Source organism: Plasmodium gallinaceum (genome assembly GCF_900005855.1).
Source record: "Plasmodium gallinaceum strain 8A genome assembly, contig: PGAL8A_v1_130, whole genome shotgun sequence".
Classification (NCBI taxonomy): domain Eukaryota; phylum Apicomplexa; class Aconoidasida; order Haemosporida; family Plasmodiidae; genus Plasmodium; species Plasmodium gallinaceum.
The window spans coordinates 45363-70567 of record NW_021628289.1 but is presented as its reverse complement, the minus strand read 5'-3'; the positions used below and the strand labels follow the sequence as shown (position 1 = coordinate 70567).

At 19.2% G+C, this 25205-nt stretch overlaps 8 protein-coding genes across 8 annotated transcripts; 2 read left to right on the top strand and 6 right to left on the bottom strand.

Moving 5' to 3' along the window:
* Positions 1–516: 516 nt before the first annotated feature.
* On the bottom strand, positions 517–1794 carry RAB2 (ras-related protein Rab-2, putative; the record flags this gene model as incomplete). Its single annotated transcript, XM_028673282.1, has 7 exons — positions 517–563; positions 643–694; positions 775–843; positions 923–1124; positions 1252–1335; positions 1536–1674; positions 1746–1794. 7 exons carry the CDS (start codon positions 1792–1794, stop codon positions 517–519), a joined length of 642 nt encoding a protein of 213 aa, XP_028529751.1.
* Positions 1795–2314: 520 nt separating this feature from the next.
* PGAL8A_00452700 (conserved Plasmodium protein, unknown function) lies at positions 2315–5895 on the bottom strand (the record flags this gene model as incomplete). Its single annotated transcript, XM_028673281.1, is given in 9 exon segments — positions 2315–2497; positions 2502–4288; positions 4399–4708; positions 5003–5109; positions 5191–5240; positions 5317–5378; positions 5461–5580; positions 5708–5761; positions 5881–5895. Coding segments are annotated over 9 exon segments (2688 nt in total).
* A 1772-nt stretch (positions 5896–7667) lies between these two features.
* Positions 7668–10127, bottom strand: RIO1 (serine/threonine protein kinase RIO1, putative; the record flags this gene model as incomplete). The annotated part of the gene is made up of 1 exon (XM_028673280.1): positions 7668–10127. One exon carries the CDS (start codon positions 10125–10127, stop codon positions 7668–7670), a length of 2460 nt encoding a protein of 819 aa, XP_028529749.1.
* A 646-nt stretch (positions 10128–10773) lies between these two features.
* PGAL8A_00452500 (conserved Plasmodium protein, unknown function) lies at positions 10774–12609 on the bottom strand (the record flags this gene model as incomplete). The annotated part of the gene is made up of 3 exons (XM_028673279.1): positions 10774–10921; positions 11130–12394; positions 12520–12609. 3 exons carry the CDS (start codon positions 12607–12609, stop codon positions 10774–10776), a joined length of 1503 nt encoding a protein of 500 aa, XP_028529748.1.
* A 1088-nt stretch (positions 12610–13697) lies between these two features.
* PGAL8A_00452400 (protein transport protein SEC13, putative) lies at positions 13698–15971 on the bottom strand (the record flags this gene model as incomplete). Its single annotated transcript, XM_028673278.1, has 1 exon — positions 13698–15971. One exon carries the CDS (start codon positions 15969–15971, stop codon positions 13698–13700), a length of 2274 nt encoding a protein of 757 aa, XP_028529747.1.
* Positions 15972–18106: 2135 nt separating this feature from the next.
* Positions 18107–19339, bottom strand: PGAL8A_00452300 (sun-family protein, putative; the record flags this gene model as incomplete). The annotated part of the gene is made up of 2 exons (XM_028673277.1): positions 18107–19001; positions 19104–19339. 2 exons carry the CDS (start codon positions 19337–19339, stop codon positions 18107–18109), a joined length of 1131 nt encoding a protein of 376 aa, XP_028529746.1.
* Positions 19340–20505: 1166 nt separating this feature from the next.
* On the top strand, positions 20506–21777 carry PGAL8A_00452200 (WD-repeat protein, putative; the record flags this gene model as incomplete). Its single annotated transcript, XM_028673275.1, has 1 exon — positions 20506–21777. One exon carries the CDS (start codon positions 20506–20508, stop codon positions 21775–21777), a length of 1272 nt encoding a protein of 423 aa, XP_028529745.1.
* An 876-nt stretch (positions 21778–22653) lies between these two features.
* On the top strand, positions 22654–24088 carry ClpQ (ATP-dependent protease subunit ClpQ, putative; the record flags this gene model as incomplete). Its single annotated transcript, XM_028673274.1, has 5 exons — positions 22654–22716; positions 22791–22874; positions 23053–23091; positions 23516–23642; positions 23778–24088. 5 exons carry the CDS (start codon positions 22654–22656, stop codon positions 24086–24088), a joined length of 624 nt encoding a protein of 207 aa, XP_028529744.1.
* Positions 24089–25205: the final 1117 nt, after the last annotated feature.

Genomic DNA, 25205 nt, shown 5'->3' with positions numbered 1-25205 from the left:
CTCTTTTTTAGTACATATATTTTTTTATTCTTTCCTTTTTTTTTAATTAAATACATATGCTATAAGAATACATATATATTCGTGTTTTTCTTTTTATATACATTTTTTTCTCCACACGTATTTTTAAGCAAAATAAAATAAAATTGTCATTTTACTTATTTCTTTTTTTTAAGATCTATAATTATCAGTTATTTAGGAATATGAGAAAGATGAAAAACCTGAATATTACATACAACTTTTCCTTTTTCAAATTTAATAAAAAAAACTAAATATATATCATAATAAAAAAAAAAAAAAAAAGAATTGCACTTTTGAATAAAAAGGAACAAATTATTACACAGATACTAAAAAAGAAAAAAAAAGAAAGAACAATATATAAAATCATGTAATAAAAATTCATTCAAATATAATTTTTTTAAAAATTATTTCTAGTTTATCATTTTATGAATAATATTTAGTTAAAAGGAAGGTACATAGAATAACCGTAAAATAACATGCAACGCTAATTTAAAAAACTTAACAACAGTTAAAAGATGATCTTGATTCTGGTGTCGAAGGCAAATCTTAAAGAAAAAAAATTACATTAATAAATTTATATAATTACATAAATAATAAATATGTATCTATTTACGCATATATTACCCAATTTTACTCTTGAGTATTGGCTAGTTGGTCCATATTTAATTCCATAAGACTACAGAGAACAAAAATTATTTTATAGAAATTTATAATAAATTATATAAAAAAAAAATATGTAATAATATTAAAAATTACTTCGTTGCTTAGGTCATAAACATCTTCTAAAATGTTGTCATATATTTTCCTTGCTGTGTATATAAAAGCCTGTAATAAAAATAACCAAATGTATATAAAAAGATATTATAATTACGCAAAATGTATATGATGTTAAATATTTTAGTACTTCTTCAACATTTTTTGCTGTTTTTGCAGAAGTTTCCAAAAATATCAATCCATTTTGTCTAGCGAATTGTGCACCTTCTTCAGTTGTAACTTCTCTTCTTTCTAAATCACATTTGTTTCCTACTAAGATTATGGCCATATGTGGATTTGAATTTTGTCGAACTTCATCTAACCATCTGTTTAAATGGTTAAATGTTTCTCTTCTATAAAAAAAATAAAAAAGTAAAAGGTTATTATATAATAATAATATTTATGATAAATGTATAATATATAAAAGTTATTACTATATATGCATTTTTTCATAACTCAAGTAAAATTATACATATCTACCGGGTAATATCATAAACTAATAAAGCTCCTGCTGCTCCACGATAATAAGACCTTGTTATGGATCTAAAGGATTCTTGACCTGCACTATAATGAAAAAAAAAATAATAAAAATTAGCATAAGAATATATTTTTTTCATAATATTTATATATGTATTTATAATTTTTAGCAAATTTTATTTAATATCTTATGAAGAAAATAAAAATGGCATTTAAAAATATAAACTTTTTTCAGAAAGTGAAATTTTATCATTTAAAATAAATATATATTTTTTTTATATATATACGTGTCCCATATTTGAAGTTTTATTTGTTTATTGTCTAAGTTAATTAATCTAGCTCCAAATTCTACACCTATTGTTAAATCATGATCAGCTCGAAACCTTTTGTCTGTAAATTGTAGTAAAAGACAACTTTTTCCTACTCCTGAAAAAAGAAAAATAATTATAATATTATATTATCTACTTTATAATATATTAATTTTGTTTTTAAATTACCAGTATCACCAATTATTATATATTTGAACAAATATTCATAAGGAGACATTTTTTTTCTTATTTAATAATTTTTTGTACCTTAAAACAAATTATTATCATTGGTTATATAAAATTTGGATAATTTGCAAATGTTTTAAAAAATTGTAAAATTTAACAATAATAATATTAAAATATAATTTATGATTTATTCTATTTAGCTCATTTGCTTTTAGTACATAATGATTTTTTTAAAATATTACTCATATAACTTAACTAATTATATTTATTATAATTTATTATTTTTTTTATTTCGTATTTTAGTTTAAGATTAAAATACAAATTAAGGTAATTAAATTATATATATTCATTTATTAAAAGTATTTTCCAATTTCGTATTCTTTATATTCTTCTTTTTATAATTTTAATTAAAATATTTAAGAAAAAGAGGAAAAATAATAAAATGTACATAAAATTTTTTGAATATTAAAAAAAAAAAAAAAAAAAAAAAAAAAAAAAAAAAAAAAAAAAAAAAAAAAAAAAAAAGTTAACTATTTTAAAGTTAATTAAAAATTTAATATATGAACAATATTTCATTTTTTTATATATCTTGATAATCTGTGAGAACGTGTGCACATTAAATTTACGTTATCATGTTGAATTATGTTTTCTTTAGATAAATTGCATAATTGCTTGATTTCCTTATTTAAAAAGGTGCAAATATTTTCAATTTTCTTCTTTTTTGTTTTGTTCATGAATTTTTTTCTATGTTCTTTTCTAATTAGTAGCTTTTCTAATTAGTAGGTTCTTTTTTTTTCCTATAAATTTACAAATATTTTTTTCATAATTTACATATGTTGGTTTTTTATCTTTTACTGTTTTTTTAGTGTGTTTTTTCTTAATGTTCATTATTTTTTTTTCTTCTAAAAATTTTCTACTATATGTACTTTTTACATTCCTTCTTAACAAAATATCATATTCTACTTTTTGTTTTTTATTTTTCTTTAGTGTTTTATTTGATATCATGATTTTTTTTTTTATTTCTTTCACACTTATAATACAATTGCCCTTCCTTTGATTTACTAATTTATTATTGTTATTATTATTATTATTTTTTTTTTCATAATTAATCTTTCTTATAAATGTATTGTTTGTATTTTTTGTATTAACATTGTTTAAATTTAAATTATTTTCATTATTTACCTCACTAATTTTAACACTACTTTCATTGTTTATATGATTGTTTTCTATTATACTTTTGTTATAATTTACATTATTATTTTTTTCATTATTTCTTATATAAAATAAATCATTATAAGTATGTAAATCATCTTCTGTGTTATTATTTTTTTCTACATCTACACTATTTAAGCAATTATTTATTAGATTACTAGATTTTTCTGCGTAATAACTTTTCTTATAATTTTCTAAATTGTATTTTTTTTTATTTAAATTATTATTCTCCTTATCTAAATTATCTTCAATTAAATTATTTATCATGGATTTTTCATTTGTTAAGCTCTCCTTGATACAATTTTCTTGAACTGAGTTTTCTATGCATAAACTATTTATTTTTAATTTTTCATGTAATGAATTTTTTTCATTCTTTCTTGATTTTTTACATATATTTGTAGTATATTTTTTTCCATTTTCATTTATTTTTCTGTTTTTTCTTATTTTTTTATTCATGTTTAACAAAACACCTATAGAGTTTTCTTTTTTTTGATCATTGTTATTAATTCTCTGGGTATTTATATTTTTTAGTAAGCTATTATTAGTTGGTTTTACTTCTATATTATTCACTTCATTATTAGTTAAAGAATTATTAATTATTAGAAAAGTGTCCTCCGTATTTTGTATATTATCTTTTGTTTCTTTATGTGTTGTTAAATCAATGAATAACTTATCATTGTGTTTAAAGATATCATAATTCTTTATATTTATTATGATATGATTCTTTTCAGTTGATTTAATAATTTCTCTTTTATTTTCTTCATTTTCTTGTATTATATTATTTTCATTTTCTCGTATTATATTGTTTTTATTTTCTTCTATTGCGTTATTTTTATTTTTTTGTGTTATATCATTTTTACTTTCATTTTCTTGTATTATATTATTTTTATTTTCTTCTATTATGATATTTTCATTTTCTTGTATTATATTATTTTTACTTTCTTCTGTTATATTATTTTCATTTTCTTGTATTATATTATTTTTATTTTCTTCTATTATGTTATTTTCATTTTCTTGTATTATATTATTTTTATTTTGTTCTGTAATTTCTTTTATATTATTTTCTATTATTTCCTCTTTATTTTTTTCTCGTGTATCTTTGATATTATTTTCATTTTTTGTTTCTGATACATTTTTTTTGTCTTCTTCATAAGTATCTATTTCTTCGTAAATTTTATTTTTAAAACTCATTAATTCGTTAATGACTTCTTTATTTTTTATATTCGTATCATATTTTAGATTAGATTCCCCTTTTACTGTGCCTTTTAATTCATTCAAATATTCACTTAGTGATATGTGATCTACATCTTTATTAAGAATAGGGGCATTATATACTAAAAAAAAAAAAAAAAAAGTTATTTTAATAATTCAAAAATAGTAATTTAAAATGAAGTAAAAATATTTATGCAAACTATTTTAGTTTATGTATTCTTATTAAATATACTTTTTTTAATAGTTCCAGAATATTTTTCTGAAATTGAACTTATATTGAGTAAAAAAATTTCAATAATATTTTCTTTACTCATATACTGATTAATTGACAATAAATTTTCGGGGAAAAACAAAAGAAATAGTGTCTTTAATTCTTCGTGTGTTAATAAATTTAAAGTTGAAACAAATTCTATTTCTAGTTTAATTAAATTATAATCATTAACAAATTCTTTTTGAATTTCATTTTCCTTTTTTTCAGTTGTAGGTTTTTCTAAATTAAAATTTTTGATGAAATCTAATCTATCATCCAAATTCCTCTCAATCTTTTATAAAAAAAAAAAATACATATATTTTAATATAATTAAAAATGTATATAAACAAAAATGTAAATTATAAAAATATATAGTAAAATTTAAAATTTATTTAAATAAGAACAGATATATTAACTATTCTTCTTTTTTTTTTTTTTTTTTTTTTTTGTAATAAGAAATTTTTTTTAAAATAACAACTATTCTACTAATTTACATAAATATATGAAAGATAAAAAATACAAAAAAATATTCAAAAGAAAAAAAAAAAAAAAATATTAAGAAATAATAATAATTATTAACAAAAACCTTTAATTCTTCTATAACACTAGTTTTTAAGCCATGGTTAAATGTAACCATGTGATATAATACACTACTTTTTTTTTTAAAAAGCTGTTTGTCTCTACAATAAATACCTTTAAAAAAATATATTTTTTTATATGTTTTAAGATAACATCTATGTGTATTTTTTTTGTTACATTTTTATCTAAATTTACATTGAAACCCCAATTTTTTTTTATCCTTTTTATTTAAAACATTTATGAATCTAAAAAATATAAAAAAAAAATGCTTATAGTTTATATGTTGTTAATATTACTTTTAATATCATTACATATATTTACCTTAGTCCACTTATTGTATCCGTTTCCCATGTATAAGAAACGTTAAAAGATTGATTTTTGTCCTATTACAGATTAAAGTAAAATAAAATATATATTATTTACTCATTTTTTATCCAAAAAAAAAAATGTTTAAAATTTTTTTACATTTTGTTGAAAATTATTTTCGTCATTTTTGATTTGGTTGTTTGATATACTATCATTGTTTTTTAATGATGACTCTTTTATTAAATCTTTTAAAAAAAATTTAGTTATACCACTATTTTCCTAAAATAAATGAAAAAAATAAAAAAGCTTATGCAAAAGTTAATATGAAAGATAAATCTCTTTTTTTTTATTCATTTATTTATTATTATTTTTATTTATTATTATTATTTATTATTAATATCTTAACATATTCTTTAGTTATTTGCCTATGACACACTCCTTTTGAATTGCTAATAGGAAACTACAAAATTATAAGAAGAAAAAATACATATAAAGAAATCCAAATATTTCTAATGTAATAAAGTATAATTCCTAAATATCAAAAATTATTTATATTAATTGATGTTTTGAATTTATTACATCACAAAAGTTCATTCTTTTTTAGGATTTATAAAAAATGTTATAATTTTGAGACATTTTTTTTAAATGTGTTAAGAGCTTTTAACATAAAAAAAAAAAGATATTTAAAAAGGAAAAATGAAAAATTATTTAAGGTTTGTAAATGAAAAAACAATAATTTGCATATAATTGTTTGTTTACTTATTTATATTGAATAAGATAAAAAACAAAACAAAAAAAACAAAGGCATATAAAAACATGAAACAAAAAAGTTAATATAAATTTCTTTTTAATGATATTTGTTAAAGTTTATCTATCAATAAATATTCTTAAAATTCTAGAATAATTTATTTTATACTCTATTATTTTTTTATTTTTTAATAAATTTATGCATATGTGCAAAATAGTAGGGAAAAAAAACGGGTACTAACATTTATGCAATACTAATGTGCTCATATATGAAATAAAAAAAATTAAACATTTTCATATATGTATGTATATGTATCTTTTAAATTAGTATTTCTAAATAAAAAATTTAATAAGTTTATGTTTTTTTTTTTTTTTTTTTAAAGTAAAAAATTATTCAGAAAAATATAGTTTATGAATAAATTTTGTATTACAAAAAAGATAAAATAATGAACAGTATAGTTATTAAATGTAGAATTTTACTAAAAGAAAATTAATATTCTTAAAATGATGTATTTAAAAAAAGAAAAGAAAATATTTATTATTTACAAATCTCTTTAAAAATTAAATATATTAAAAAAAAAAAAAAGTTTAATCTTAATTCTTTTAAGAGAGAGAATTATTAAAAAATTAATTAAAGAAAAAAAAAAAAATGTCTAAAAGGAAAAACATCTTTATAAATGATAAGACAAATAATAAATATATTTAAAATAAAAAGTATAGAAATATAAAAAGAAGTATTTAAATTTACATAATAAAAGAAATATAAAATATCATGATCAAACTAAAAATAAAATAAAATTTTTAATGTAAAAATTTTAATTAAATAACTGAATTTTTATGCAGTAATAATGAAAAATAAAATGTATATCTTAAACAAGTCAAACTAAAACGATTTTCATGCAAGGACACATTATATATGTAATCATATATATATTTAAATTTTTATATACGTAATTATAATAAAAATAAAAAGGTTAATAATAAATTATTTATATATTTACACAAGTCTCTTTTTTAAGATATGCCTTACTTATATTTATACTTGTATTATTTATCCAAAATCTTAGAGAAAATATATTTTTAATTATTAAATCATTAATATCAAAACAAAAAAAAGAATTAATGTGTAAGCTATTAAGAAACATTAAATAATATTTATAGGACATAAATATTATATGTAATAACTCAATATTTAAGGGGAAATATATCTTCATTATTCATAATAATTAATAAATATAAATACGCTCAAGAATAAGAAAATCTGTAATATTTTTACATGTTCCTATATTATACAGGCAATTAAACTCAAAATTTTCATTTTCTTTACAATTTAAAAAAAAAAAGAAATTGGTAACTTTTGTTAAAATTTTATCTTATGTATGTTATGTAATATATTCTTTAAAAGCTATATTTCTACTTTTTTTTTTTTTCTTTGTATTCTTTTTTCTTTTTTTATTTATAAGTAAAAAATTTTCCCAATTTTTATATATTTTGTAAAATTAATAGGAAAAATTTGTAATAGTAGAAAGTTTTTAAATTTATTAATAATCCTAATATATATTTTTTTTTTTTTTTTTTTATATTCTTATTAGAACTTTATATTTAAAGTAATTGATATATTACTTTTTCTTTTTTAAGTGAGCTTTTTTTTTCTTCTTTTTTTTTTGATATTTAGGTATTTTGTGTTTTCTTTTTTCTCTATTCTGTTCTTTCACTAATTTACTCCATTCTTTTCTTGTAACACCTTCAGGTATTATTCCTTTGAATTTTGCTTGTTCTTGTTCATTCTCTGAACAAGAATTACATATACTTAATATGGAAGACTTATATGAATCTGAAAGATCACAATCTGAATTCTTTTCAAGGGGTATAGACAAATTTTTCCCGTTTAATACAGTAGTGTTTTTTTCTTTGTTTTTTCTTTCATATTCTTTTTCATTAAGCTCTCTATTGTCAATGTCTGGTTTTTGTTTACTTTGTGAATTAAGCTCTTCATTTTTTTCATTTAAGTCAATTTTTCTCAAAAGATGATTTTCATTAATTTCATTGTTGTATTTTTTTGTATTTTCACAGTTATTCTCAATATAACTATTCTCTTTATGGTAATTATTTGTTTTATCATTACTAGTTAAAATGAAATTATTGGCTAATGATTTCCCTTTTTTTAACAATTTTAAGTCTTTTTCAATCGTTTTGATATCCTTTATTTCATTTAAATATGAAGGGATCCATGAATTTAAGAAGATTTGTTCCTCTATTTGTTCTTTATCGGAATTTTTCTGATTTAAGTGCTTTTGAGCAGAAAATTTTGTTACATAGTAACATGTAGCTCTCTTCAATTTTTCAAAGTATATTCTATTTTTTTGTATTTTTTTTAAGTTTAGTTTAGGTATTGGAGTAGTGTTTTTTAATAAGCCAAAAATTTGAAGGTAAATCATTTCAAAATAATTTAAAGAAATTTTCTTTTTGTCCTTTTCTAAGAAATATAATACATCTTGTGGAAGAGAGGATGATACAATGTAATCGAATAAATGTTTCAGAGGTAAAATTTGTATATTGTCGTAAAAATCTTCGCTTGAAGAGTTAATTAAATTTAGATATTTATCGGATTTTTCATTTAATGTATGACTTTTTAAATAATCATAGGATATTTTATTAGCATATGAATTATTTGAGATTTCCATGTTATTATAGTTCTTTTGATCATCAATATATGTATCATTTGACTGCATATTATTAGATTCATAATTTTGAATATTACTGATATATTTTTTAAAAAAATTAGTTATATTTAAACAGTCTCTTTTTAAAAATTCTAAAGAATAAGGATGATCGTTTTCCATTGATTGGGAAACATCAATTATATAAATATGATTATAAAAATATAATAAATTATATTCTGAAAAATCAGCATGAACAAGTTTACAATTACAAAATAATAATCTTAAAATACAAATGCACTCAATATATAATTCTTTCCATTTTAATGTACTCAAATTTAAATCTTTTAATTTGGGGCATGCATTGTCTAAATTTCCAAGCATACTCATCACAATTACATTACTTTTTAAAACCAAAGGATAAGGGCATCTTAAACCACAAATTAAGATTCGTCTTAAATTTCGAAATTCTTTTTCTGACCATTGTTTAACCATTTTTCGTGGATTTGTATTTTTTGTGTAAGCATTCCTAAATCTAAATTCTCCTTCAATATATTGAGATCTTTTTTTAAATACTAAAATAGACGTATTGTATATTTTTGTAGCAAATGATATAGCTACTTTTTTTTTATTGAAAATATCTAGATTGTTTTCTATATTTTTGTAATTTAATTTGCTCATTTCATTTATTATATCAAAAGTTTCTTCTGACTTACTTTGTAGTTTTATATTTTCTAATTCATTTACCTCTCTTTTTTCTGAATTATTATCTATATTGTTTATTTTATATAAATTATTAGGTATATGATTTTTATATTTTTCATTTTCATAATTTTCATTTTCATTTTTATAATCTTCACTTTCTTCATTTTTATAATCTTCATATTCCTCATTTTCATAATTTTCTTCTTTCCATTTTTCATATTCTTCGTTTTCTTCTTTATATTCCTCACATTCTTCATCTTCTTCTTCTTCATTTTCCTCATTTTCATACATTTCACTTTCATCAGTTATTTTATCTTGTTCATTTTTGCTATTTTTATTTTTGCAAATAGGTTTTTTCATACTATCCCTACACTCTTTTTTATCTATTCGCTTTAATATAATTTCTTTGATCAAATTTAATTCTTCATCATTTAAATATTTGTGTGAATTAAATACAAAAGCTTCCTTTCCAGAACTAACAACCCCATATATTTCATTTAATAAATTATCTTTTAATTTTTTCAAAATAATTAAAGTTCTATTATCTAGTACGGAATTTATAGTTGCTCTTTTATCTCTTGTCAATCCTCTATTTCGAAATTTGTTCGAAATTTTTTCTCCTTCAATTAACGAACTCTTTACATCATTACTTACAACATTTGAATATCCATAATTTTCATATTTTGCATCAATATACATATTACTTTTTTTCATACTCTTTTATTTTATTTTTATATATTTTTTTTTTTAACCTATAATTTTAAATGTAATATCTTTCATAATTTTTTATTTAAATGAACATATTAACAAATTAAATAAAAAAAAAAAAAAAAGATTATTTAAAATTTTTATTAAATTAATAAAATGATGTTTATTAAAAAAAAAATTTTTTTTAATGGAATCAAAAATAATTTAGAGAATGTTTTGAAATATATACAAAAAGAAAAAAAAAGAAAAAAAAACATGACGTGTTCTACATTTATTTTTTTCATGTTTTTGTAATAAATAAAAATATTTGTAATTGTATATATATAAAATTATTATTTTTTCAATTGTACTTTTTGTAATATAAAAATTTTTGAGTAATTTTACTTCTTTTTATTTTTATATTTAAATTTCTCATTCAATTCTTTTCTTAATTTAAAAAGAAAGTTTTTTTGTAATGAAATAAAATATTTTAAAAAATTTTAATACAATTTAAAATAGCAAAAGTAATTTTTATGTTAACTTAAAAAAACAAACATTAATTATTGCATAAATAATAAAAAGTTTAAAAATAAAATAAATAAAAAATATGGAAATTATTATATAACAACTTTATTAAAAAATAAATTATATATTTTAAATAGTAATAAAAAAATCATGATCTTCCATTTGATTTTTTATCATAAGCATCATCATCTTCTTTCTCATCATTGCTTCTTATTTTAATTCTTTTTCGACTTTTATATTTTTCTTTGTATTTATTTTTACTTCTTTCTTTTTTTCTACACGATCTTTCTCTTTCACTGTTAAAAAATAAAATGAATACATGTATTAATGTGGAAATAAGTATGGTTTAATTTAAAAAGGAATAAATAAGAACACATTAAATTTTTGATAAAAGAAAAAAATTTTTTAAAAAATCAAAAAAAAAAGTATCTTAAAAAAATATTTTATTTAAGAAAAATATAAAGTACTATGTAATACTGTTTTCATTTAAATATATATACATACCTGCCACATTCACTTGTTTTATCTTCCATATCATCATTTTTTGAAACATTGTTAGAGTTATCAAATTTATCTGTTCTAGGAGTTTCTCTAAAATCATTATCATGATCTTTTGTAAATTTTCTTTTTTGTTCCAAATAATTACCATCATATTGTTCCTTTTTAGTTTTTGATTTGATTTTTTCCTTATTTCTATTTTTATATTTATTTTTAGTTTTTTCTCTCTCTTTTAGCTTCTCTTTAATTCTCTCCTTTGTTTTTTCTTTTTCTCTTATTCTATCTTTCCTATTTTTTTCCTTTTCTTTTTCTCTTAATTTATATTTATCTTTATCATACTTTTTGTCCTTATAGTAATGTTTATCCAATTTTCTATGTTTTCTATCTCTACTTTCATCTGAATTTTTTTTTTTATAACTGTCATTTTCATTTGTATACTCTTCTTCCTCCTCTTTTCTTTCTGCAAAGTCCTCATTTTTTTGATAATTTTCGTCTTCTTCATTATCATTATCCTCCATTTCTTCTGCATATTCTTCTTCCTCATCTTTATATTCTTCTTGGTTTTCTTCATTATTATTAATTTCATTATTTGCATTGTTTTCAGAAGAATTATAATAATAATTATTTTTCTTTTTGTGTCTCTGTTCATCTTTTGAGATTTCATTATATTTACTTAATTTTGATTTTAATGAATCAATATAATTATTTAATTTCAAATTACTTTTTTCTAATTCATTTTTTTCTTCGGTAACTTGTGTGTACTTTTTAGTTAGTTCGGCTAATTGTTGGCTTAAAAGTTCGTTATCTTCATCAATATCAGCATTCAATTCCTTTAATATTTTTAATTCATTTTTATAAAAAACGATTTGTTGTTTTAAATTTAAAATCTGTATTGACAACGATTGTAAATTATTCTCTTCTAACGTTTTTCCAAGTTCATAATTTTCTTCTTGTAATTTTTTGCATTTGTTTATTAATCTCTGTCCAGCGGTGGCTTGTGCATCGAAGTTACATCCTTGTAATTTTTCTTCAGCCAAATTACATTTTCTAGTTATTTCATAAACTTTTTGCCTTAATTCTTTTATTTCCAGATTAATACATGGATCAATTAATATATTTCTTAACGAATTAATATTTATGATATCTTTTGATGATTTATTATCTTCATCATCATACATATGCATACTTCTCCATTCATTCAAATATGTGTGTGTTTGACATATTTCTTTTTCTAATGATGATATACAAGCTAAATATACATGTTCTCTTTTCTATAAAAAATAAAACAAAATTATATGAGAAAAATAAAATTTTAGCTATATAGAATAGTTTTATAAACCATATATTGTTATAAAAATAAAATAGAATTATTGCTTTATTTTTAATTATGTTTTACTTTGAATTCATTAAAATGTTCATTTAAGTTTTCTTCGGTATATTCGTTTGCTTCATCATTCATAATTACTTCATTATTTTCTTGAGACATTTTTCTAAATATATATTTTCTTTAAATTTTACTCCATAAAAAAAAAAAAAAAAAAAAATATATTTAAAAACAAATATAAATTATTTTGTATATTTCATGAAAAAACATAATGATACATCTCAAAAAAAAAAAAAAAAAAATTAATAAAATAATTGAATTTGTTAGAAATGAAAATTTAAAAATCAAATTACAAAAATTATCTATATTTACATAATTTTTATTTATCTATATATTTTTTGTGAATTTTTTCTGAAGTACTCAAATTTATTATAAAAAAATATTATATGAATATATAAGTAGATTAGTTAAAAACTTTATAATAAATAAATTTTCTTAAAAAAGTTAAATTTCTTTTCAATTCTTTTTTTCTTTAAAATTACAATGAATGTATTAAAAAAAAAAAAAATAAATAAAATTAATAAAAATTTGTTACGAGAGTTTTAAATAATTAATTTTTACGTTACAAAAATTGTTCAAAAAAAAAAAAAAAAAAATAAACGAATTTAAAATTTTAACGCTTATTTGAGTATTCCAAATAGCTTTTTCCTATATTAAAATAAAATTAGCCTTTAATTAATTCAAGTTTATTCTTTTTGTAAAAAGAAAAAAAAAAAAAGTATATATATATAAATATATATAAATTTTGTATATGAAATTATAAGAAAAAAAGAAAAGAATTATTGGGAAATAAAAAAATTTTGGGTAAAATTTTAACTAGAATAATTTTTTTTTCATTTTAGTTGAGATAAAATTATATTTTTTATAAAAAAAATGTTAATTTACCACATTCTTATTTCACATATTTAAAAAAAAATTGTTGATAAAAATATACATAAATAAAAAAAATATATAAAACACATTATAAAAATTTAAGATAATTTTATTTATTTTTGTTTATTTTTTTTCTTCAATTAACTAAAATTTATAAGTATATATATTTACATATGTACACTATGGTAGGTGGAATATTCTATTAAAATTTATGTTCGTTCACATCTCTAATGCAATGATAAAATAGTGTTGCTTATAGATACCTCCTTATTTTTTCCTTTTTGTCTTTTATATTTTGTTTTTATTATTACTGTTCTTCAATTATTAATGTTTGTATTTTGTTGTGAAGTATTATAATTAGGATAAGTGAATTGATTAGTTGGCTTCACAATAGTTTCATTCACTGCATTCATAGGGGGTGGGGGTGGTGGATGATAACCCATTTGAGGATAATTAGCATTCATATTTTTAGTAGGTTGCATAGCAGAATTGGTGGTAGGTATATTTGTTTGATTCACATTAGAATTAAAATTAGAAAAACTATTTTTTTTATTTATACCTTTTACATTAGTTTGTGAAGTCGATGTGGAAGGAAATGGAGGTGGTGGTGGTGGGGGAGGTTGAGCACTAAAATTAGTTTTATTGGAATTAATATTTTGAAATTGGGGTGGTTGCATTGAATTAGAAGAATTAGGTAAATTTGTTATCTGAGAGGGTGGTGTGAAATTAGTTTTATTTGTATTTATAGTTGAAAATGAGGGATGTTGTACTGAAGATGTAGCTGCTTTTGGAAAAGTTGAAAGTTGAGGTGATGTAAAATTAGTAGATATTTGTGAGGATGGTGAAAAATTAGGTTTATTTATCATTGGATTTGTTGTCCCTGCTGTTGTTAATGCTGGTGGTGGTGGGGCAAAGTATGGTGAAGTTGAATTAGGTTGATATGAATTAGACGAAGAATTTGGTAATTGTTGAGAAGAAAAGTTCGAATTTCCATAAGGACTATTTTGTGAAGATGGGGGAGGAGGTGGAGGTGGTGGTGGTATGCCCATTTGAAAACTATTTATATTTGATGCAACACTTGTGCTATTTTTTTTGTTTTGCGTCATTAAATAACTTTGCGATGAATTTTGTTGATTTGCATTATTTTTAAAATTATGAATATTAGGGTTTAATGGAACAGTTGGTGAAGATGTTTGACCATAGAGGTTGTTTTGATGTACGCTTGATATGTTTTGTGTTGGATTATTTTGTATTGGATTATTTTGCATTGGGTTATTTTTTTTTAAATTATTTTGTGCTGCACTATTTTGAATTGGATTAACTTGAATTGAACTATTTAAATTCATATTTTCTTGCGTACGTGAATTTCCATATTGAAGATTTAATGAATTTGTATTTGCTCCATAATTTTCTTGAGAAGAAGAATTAAAGGAATTGTTATTTTGATAATTTAATTGATGCATATTATTTATATTAATACCTTTATTTGGGTAATTCATGTTAATACTTGAAATATTTGAATTTTCATTCATATATGAAGTATTATATTCATCAAACTGCGTGTTATTTGTTAAAGATATATTTTCTTGATTAATAGGAAAATTATTTTTATTTGTTTCATTTGGTAAATTAAAGGAATCTGATAAAGAATTATCATCATTTAAATTACATATCTCTTCCCATATTCCTTCCATGTTTTCTTTATATAAATAAGCATTCTCGTCACTACAGGCTATTGCTAAAATTGTGCCATTCGGTGACCAACTTATTTTATGAATTTTATGTTTTAATTTTATAACCTGACCATTTTTCCATCTGTTATTACTTACATCTTCTACCCATAATATAACTATTTTTTCTTCTGAACAAGAAGCAATGATATTTGTTGAATTATTTATGTTAGGTCTCCAAGAAACATCTTTTATAGCTGAATTGTGTGGTTTATCATTCATCTGAAAAATTTTATGAAATTCTTTTGTGTTATTATCAAACATCCAAATAATGACTTGGTTATCATATCCTCCTGAAACCAATTTAAATGAATTTATAAAATCAGTATCATTCAAATTTTTATTATTTGATAGGGAATTATAAGGCTTTTCCCAACTTAAGCATGTCGTTCCATTCAGATGAGCCTTTATACTATTTTTATTCCAATGTCCTTCATTAGGATCCTTATTCATAGAATAAGAAATTATACTAATATGTCCATCTGAACTTGCACATCCTAAATGCAAACCATATTCATGTGGTGACCATTCAATGTAGTTAACACTACTTTTGTGTTCATTATTGAAGTATATCATTTCATATTTGTTTATACTTACTTCTTTATAAATAATTACACTTTTATCATATGAACAGCTAGCTAAAAGACTTCCAAATTTTGGGTGCGACCAGCACACTTTCCAAACAGCTGAGTTATGATCTTTTATTTCGGCTATACATACAGGATCTTTTGAAAGACTTACATCAAATATTTTTACTGTATTATCGCTTGAACATGTTGCCAATTTTTTGCTATAATAATCCAATTCACAATCATTTATTGATTTTGAATGATTCGTGTCAAAAACTATTAATTCATTCATCTTAAAAAATATTAAATGCTTTAAATATATATATAAACACCCTTATTTAGAAATAAAAAAAACAATACGCATAAAAATATTAGTAAAAACACATACTACCTTTTTTTTCCTTTTTGTTTTTAAATAAATATAATCTACGATTTAAAAAAGTATATATATATATATATATATATATATACAATAAAAAATACACACTATAAAAAATAAGATTTATACTTTAAATTTATTTTATTATATTTTAAATGCAAATATTAATATTAATGTACTTAAATATGCATATATATATATATATTTATGTATTTATGTATTTTTTTTTCATAAATACATATTTAAATAAAATTTTCTTTTATGTTTGCATAAATAAAAAATAAAAAAAAAAAAAAAATTAACATATTTAAAACTTTCATTCGGAAAGAAATACATAATTTAGAATTGTTACATTTATAAAATTAAACATAATATTTAATAAAAAAAAAAAAAAAAAAGAAAAATAATAAAATAGGATAAAATTAAACAAAAAAAAAAAAAAAAAAAAAAAACCAAAAAAAAAAAAATTTATATTTTTCTTCGACACATTAGCACCTTAATTTTTATTTAAAAATTAATATATAAAAATGTTATTTATGATATAAGCTTGCATAAGTTTAATTTTCTTTAACTTTGGTTAAAAGTATCTTTATTTTTAATAATAACAACCACAGTTTATATGTCAATAGTATAAACAGTATGTCAATATTAGTAAAACTAGTAAGTAGAATGGAACAATATAATATATATACAAGAAAAAATTAATAATTTTTAAGATGGAAGATTCTAAAATTTAAAATTTTAATGAATTATAATCATTAATATATAAATGTTTTTTAAGAAAAATATTTATTTCAAAGAAAAATTCAGATAAGTTTTTTTTTTTTATTAATATTATTATTTATAATAAACATTTTAATTAAAGGGTAAAATTTCACATTATGGAAATTTAGTTTCTATATTTTATTTAAAAGAAAATTATCTATAAGTTTTAATTTAAAAAAAAAAAAAAGAAAAGATTGAATTACTTTGTATATGTTTAGATTTAAATATTTAAATAATTATGTAATTCTAATGAAAAAATATTATAAATTGTGTTATATTTTAACATATTTTGAAAATTAGTTTTTAAAAACAACGTTGGGAAAACATGTAGATGTAATTATTATATTTATAAAAAATTAAATCATATTATTAAAGTAACATATTAACTATGAAAAACCAAATATTCATAAAAAAGAAGAAAAAATTTTGCTTTTCGTGTTTTCCTAAGTATATGTAAAAGTATGTTTTTATAGAAAAAATTTTATTATAAAGTACTTCTATACATTGAAATTTTAAATATATTTATTGTACATTTGTTAATACAACATAATATTATTTTTAAGTGTATTATTAAAAATAAATATTATACAAACGTACAGAAAAAATTTACAAATTGAGTGAAATTAAAATGTTTAAGGTAGTAACAATGCATATATGTATATTTATTTTAATTAAATATTTAATGTTAGAAAAGATAACATTTAAAAGAAAAAATATAAATGTTGCCTTATATTTTTAAATATGTTTTTTTTTTTTTTTTTTTAGTTAAATATACAAATATTTAAAAAAACAGAATTAAAAATAATTTTATACTATTAATAATAGAATTTATATAAGATTATAATTATGTGAAATTCTCATTTTAAAGCATTTGAGAATTTTAAAAATTAATTATTAATTGCTCTAATTATATAAATAATACAAAAAAAATTAATTTAAGAAATGTTGTATTTAGTACAATTATATATTATTGATATACTATATTATATATATGAGTATATATTTATATGCCTTTTGAAATTAGAGATTCGTAAAAAAGGAATACAAAAAGTCATAAAAACATAATAAATAAAAAGTTTAATATGAAATATATAAAAACAAAAACATAACATTATTATAATTGCATTACACTTAATTAAAATTTACCAAAAAAAATACCCTTAAAAATATTTATTTTTTCCCGTAATGTTTATACAAAAATTCATTAAAACTTTAAAATTCAATAAAATATCATATGGAAGGAAAAGAAGAATTAAAAGAATAATAAAAATTGTACATTTTTATCACTCTTTTCTTTCAAAAATTGCTAAAAAAAAACCATCCATTGATTTTGATTGAGGTAGTGAATGAAACGGTGGTTCAGATAAATATAAATTATGTTTTTGACAAAAATATTTAGCTTGATGAACATTTTCAGCATCTAATATACTACATGTTATATATACAATTTTTCCATTTTTTTTAAGGTAAAGCAAGGCTTTTTCAAAAATCTGTCTTTGTAAATTTACATAATCATACAATTTATCATTTGTAAATTTATATTTCATTTCTGGATTTCTTCTTAATGCACCCGTACCTGTACAAGGTGCATCAACAATTACTGTATCCATATATCCAAATAATTTTTTTAATAAAATGTGATTAGAATTTAAAAGAATGTAATTTTGGATTCCAGCTCTTCTTAATCTAATTTTTGCTTGTGATAGCATCTTATCTCTTATATCATGTAAATATATTTTCCCAGTATTTTCCATATAATTTGAAAAAGCTAACGTTTTTCCACCTGAACCCGCGCAATAATCAAGTACTTTATAGCCTGGCTTTACAGGTATTTTAGAGCTAACTATTTGACTAGCTTCATCTTGAATTTCAAAATATCCTTTTTTGTATTCATGAATATTTTTCAATATTTGGTTTTTTGTAAGTAGTAATCCATGTTGAGAATTTACACATTTTTCAACTGATATTCCTTTGCTCATTAAAATTTTATACAACTCATTTCTTGATATTTTTTGACTGTTAACTCGTAAAAAAATTGGTGCTTTTTCGTTCAAAATAGACATTAAGGTTATAGTTCTTTTTTCACCGTAGCAGTTTACTAACTGATCATATAATTCTTTTGGGAAGGAGTATCTTACATGTGCAGGGATTCTCTCGTTGTTCATTTCATATTTCCATCTATAAAAAAAAAAAAAAAAATGAACACATTTCAATGTTTTATTTTTTCTTTTTTTATTAAGAAAAAAAAACGATATTCTTTTGTTTCTTTAATATTTTTACTTGTCAGATGAAAAATAAGTTTTAATTATATTGGTATATAATGAAATAGGAGAAGATAAATATGATAATAAAGTTTTATTCTTTATTATATTATAAACATGTTCTGAAATATAAGGTTTGTCCTTTTTCTTTATGTTATTACTTTTAAAATATAAACGCATATAAATATCCAAAGGAGAAATAAAATTAAAATTATTTAATGCATTTTCAATGTGACGTAGTCTAGTACTATTCATTATTTTTTTTGTTAGAAATAAGAAAAATTTTCTTTTATGACTATAAAATGCAAATATTATTCTTTCCTTTATTTTTTATAAAAAATATTTTAACAAAATAAATAATGTTTAAGCAGGATTAATATTTTTTTCTTTAATAAACAAAAAAAAAAAAATAAAATAAAATAAAAATAAATGTGATAACACTTATATATAATGTGTAAAATGTAGAATTAAATTTATCATTTTATACTATATTTGTGGTAAAATTTCCTAAGATTAAGCTTTGTAATAATTTATATCTAATTTTTATAAGTTCATACTGTTCTTTATTGTACAAGTATATATACTACAATGAAGAATGAAAAAATTTTACTCAAATAAATAATTTTAAATAAAAATTTTCATTAATAGATGTAACAGTAATAATTATTATTAAATTTTATGATCACACTACTTAAATCTTGATTTAAGGGTCTTCAATATGAGAAGATATTTTAAAGAAGCTTTTGTAATGAAACTGTATCCTTAAAACATCATAAATTAAGAAAAAAAATATTTGAAATACGTATTTTTAATTTTTCTCATTGTTAAATTATTACATTCTCTACTTAAAAATTTTCAATTTTTTTTTGTAATGTTTTAATTTTTATAATTAAAAGATATAAAAATGAGGTTGACTCTATTATTTATAATTTTTCACGTAAAAATAATTTACAAAAAAAAATAAATAAATCTGTTTTTCAGTTTTCAATTTTCTCGATATTAACATTTTAATAATAAAATTATTAAAAAAATAAAATATTAATATTTCTGAAAAACTCAATAGATGAAACAATTATAGCAATTTTTTTTTTTTTTTTTTTTTTTTTTATTTATATTATTTTAAACCCTTTTAAATATATAGCAAAAAAAGAATTATCTTTTTTTTAAATGATGTAATAAATTTTAACATTTGAGCTTAATAAATATATTTTTATTGAAATTAAGAGAGGAAAAAAACAGTAATATAAAATACAAATTTTTAAATATTACTGACATAACGAAGATTTAGAAAAAAAGGAGCATAAAATTAATAAAACAATATAAAATAAGAATAGCTAATTATAGTAAAATAAGCAAAATTAAATAAATTACATAAGGTATAAATAACAACATAATAAGAAAAATATAACAAATATAGCAAAATGGAGTATAATAAAATAATGTTGGTTTATGATAACAATGAAATACTTTTAGTAAATTTAGATAATGAAAGATGTGAAAATAAATATGAAAATTCAATAAAAGACAAAGAAAAGAAAATCTGTATGCTTAATAATGGAAATTTTATTATTTTAAATGCCAATAGAAAAGTTATATCACAATACTTATCTACAAAAAATGCTGCAATTTATACGAAATTCGTACGAGTGAATTTGAGCGTTATTAAATTAACAAAAAATGAAAAAATAATTTTTGGAGGTGACAAAATAGGAAATATTTATGTATGGTCATCTATATCAGGATTTTTAATAAATTATTTTCAAGCACATTTTGGTGAAGTTAAAGATATATTAATTGATCAAATATTAAATGTTGTATATACATATAGCGATGATAATATTATTCATGTGTACAATTTAAGTGATGTATTAAAGAAAAAAAAGGTTAAACCTATGCTTTTATACCAACATAATATAAATGCTAGCATAAGACAAATTATTTCGGTGACTCCAAATATATATGATACATATTATACATTAATTTCCTTAACGAGCAATGGAAATTTACATATTTTTGGTTTAAAATCAAAAAAAGCTGTATATATCTTAAAAACGAATACAGAAAATTGCACATATATTTGTTCAAATGAGCCTTTCAATACTCATTTATATTTATGCAAAGGAAATAAAATTTTTCGTATACCATTTACTGCATTTAGCAAAAATAATGAAAATAATATAAAAGATTTGAAATGTAAAAAGGACATTAAATTGAAAGAATATGGAGATTATGTACAAATAGTAAAAAAGAAAAGTGATGATATATTTTCTAATTTTAAAGAAAATGAAATTTCAAAAAATGAAAATGAAAATGAATCATATCTTAATTTGAAAGATTTTACAATATTTTTAGGTCATAAAAATGACGTCATAAAATGTTATGTAAATGATAAAAAGCAAATAATGATATCTCTAGCCAAAGATGGTATAAGAATATGGGATATATTTAATTGTTACACTATAAAATCTTTGAAATATGGAGAAAATGTAATTGATTTTTTTGTGCCTAATATTAAAATTCATTCTTATTTAATAGAGTTTCCAAACTTGACTCTTGAATATGAAGATGATGCAAAAATAAATTTTATTAATGAAATTAAACAAAATGATTGCTATATAAATTATAAGCTATTTTTAGGTGAAGAAAACACCTTAATTAATATGGCTAATATGTTTGCAACACATGGACTGTGATCACATATATGGAATGAACATTAGAATTTTCCAAAAAAAGTGCTTGATTATTTCATAAACTGGAATATTTATATATAAATATTCATTTGTTTTTAAAAGGTGTAAAACTTTAATAAAAGAAATGTCACTCTAATACATTATACTATTATGTCACATTTGTATCTAGTTCTATGAATATATAAAAATGAAGAATAAAATTATGTAAGTAGAATGAGAATAAATTAAATATCTACAACTTTTTATTTAATACACTGTTATTGTTATTATTTTATTATTATTTTTACAAATGTGAAAATAATTTCATATTAAATTAAAATATATATATATATATTTATTTATTTATTTATTTGTTTATTTATTTATGCATTTAATGTTTTTTTGACAATATAATTTACTTATGATTCTTCATAAAAAAAAAAAAAAAATTAAAGTTAAAATTAATCAAAAAAAAGGTTCTATATGTTTATTAATTTTTTTATGGAATTTATAATCTTTTTTTAAATTTTGTACCAGTTATAATTAAAAACCAAACAAAAAAATTCTTATGCGTTCATTATTTTTTTTTTTTTTTTTTTTTTTTTTTAAATCAGTATAAAAATTTAAATATTTATTAGTTTTTTTTCTTCAAATAAATTTTTTTTGTGTATACTTATTTTTATATACCTCATATTTATATAAAAATATGTTTTCAATTCTTTACCTTTTTATATATTAATTTATGTATATTTTTTTTTTTTTCTACACGTTTATATATGCCTCTTCTGTTTATACATAAATGTTCATTTTTTTGAAAAAAGAAACGTTCATAATATTTTGTAATATATTTCAAGTTTTTAAATTACTTCCTTTTTTAATAATTTATTAATAAAGAAAAAAATGTATATTAGATACTTCTCAAATTTAATTAATACTCATAAACCAATAACCAAAACTATACTAGTAATTATTTTAAATAGCTTTTAATTAGTATAACTCATTTCTAATTTTTATTAAATTTATATTTTCTTTTTTAGAGAAATTATTTCTCTGATAACCGAAAATTAATAATTCCTCGTTATGGAACTACTATATTGTGCGTACGAAAAAACAATGAAGTGGTAAATTAAGAAAAAAAGAAAAAATTACAAAATATACAAAAAAACAAAATGAGAATAAAAGAATAAAATGGTGTAGTGTATCTAAAAAACAAGTATATTGTTTTAATTCTTCATAACCCATTAAATATATAGAAAATTTTTATTATTATTACTTTAATTGTAATTTTCTTTTTTTTAGTGTTTAATTGGTGATGGAATGGTTTCTCAAGGGACAATGGTTTATATCTTATTTTTCATATATTAATGAGATATTATTTTATTACATTTTATATATTTTTAATTCCTTTCCTTTTTTACACTATAATTAATATTAATTTGCTTTAATTATTTAATTTGTATATAAATTTTAATTTTGTTATATTTGTTATTTTCATATGTGATTTTTTATAAAGTTAAATTTTCTTTTCTATTATATTTTTTATTTTATGTTTTTTACTTAAACTGAATTAGAGTTTATTTTAATGTAATAATTAAAATAAATTTTCATTATTTAATTAAGAGTTTTGTATTTACTAAAACATTATGATATTTTTTCTAATAACCTACTTAACTTTTTATTTATCATATATATTTTTCATTTTTTAATTTTGTATTATTTATATAAATTATTATATTAATTTCATTAATTTTCATTAAATTAGATAGTTAAAGGAAATGCAAAAAAGATAAGACGATTAAAAGATAATATTTTAATGGGTTTTGCTGGTGCTACAGCAGACTGTTTTACTTTACTGGATAAATTTGAAACAAAAATAGATGAATATCCAAGTAAGTTTTTCATTTAAACATGAATATAAATTTTTTTACATATTTCATTTAATACCAATATATATAAGATGATATTATATATATATATATATATATATATATTATATTGTTTTTTCTCATTTTATTATTATATAGATCAACTTTTGAGAAGTTGTGTTGAATTAGCGAAATTATGGAGAACTGACAGATATCTAAGACATTTAGAAGCAGTTTTAATAGTGGCTGATAAAGATATTTTATTAGAAGTAACTGGAAATGGTGATGTTCTAGAACCATCTGGAAATGTTCTGGGTACAGGATCAGGAGGCCCATATGCTATAGCTGCTGCAAGAGCATTGTATGATATTGAAAATTTGAGTGCTAAAGATATAGCTTATAAAGCTATGAATATTGCTGCTGATATGTGTTGCCATACTAATAATAATTTTATATGCGAAACATTATAGTTTTTATTTTTTATAGCATTTACGCATGTATACATATTTTTAAGTTTTTAAAAATTTTTTTTTTTAATATGAAAAATACAGATTTTTACCCCTTTAAAAATTTCAAAAAAAATATAAAAATATAATCGGAGGATTACTATTTTTAATAATAATGATTAGAGCTTTTTGTAAATTAAAAAAAAATTCTTTTTATATTTATTTATTTATTATCTTAAAAAAAAAATTATTAAAGTATTGTTAATCTTTTTTTATATTTATATTATTTTGAAAGCTGTTTTTTTTTATTTTTTTAATCATTATATAAAGTATTTATACTTCTTATTTTAAACAAATTATATATATATATATATATATATAGATATAGTAAAAAAAAAAAAAAAAAAAGGTATTTTTCTGTCAATATCTTTTAATACTTTTCTTTAGAATTAAGAAGTTTTCTTGTATATATTATGATTATTTTTTCCTTCTTTAATTATTATTTTCATGTTAGAGTTTTTTTATTATATCTAATTATCAGTTTTATCATTGAAAAGGGGATTTCATTGAACTTTCAATGGATAATAGTTAATGTTCTTCTTTTTTTTAGCGTATTTTATATCATTTGTTTTCATATTAATTAAATTTCAAGGTAATTTGGGTGAGAGAATATGAGCATTTTTTTTTATAATGTGTGTGTAAATCTTCGTTATCATGTGCACAAATAGGTTTATATTTTTTTTTTTTAAAGTAATGTCAAAAAAATTGCACCTACATGCAACCGAAAAAAAAAAAAAAAATAAAGCACATAGAACCTTTTTTGTGTGTAATCAAAAACATTAAATATACAAGGGGGAAAAAAAAAAAAAAAACAACATCATTTTCAATATTCTACTCATTTAATTTTGAATTGCTTGTAAGGAAAATGTAAAAGCACTATAAGGTTAACTAAAAATACTTAAAAAAAAAAAAAAATACTAAACAGATCATATTATTATATCAAATGTGGCTTGTTTTAAACTAGTTTTTTATTTCTTTCTTAATACTTTATAAAATTTCTTTCGTCATAGAAATTTTTAATTATTGAATTTGTTTAGGTGTAATATAAATTATTTAACTATTTTTTTTTTTTTTTTTTTTT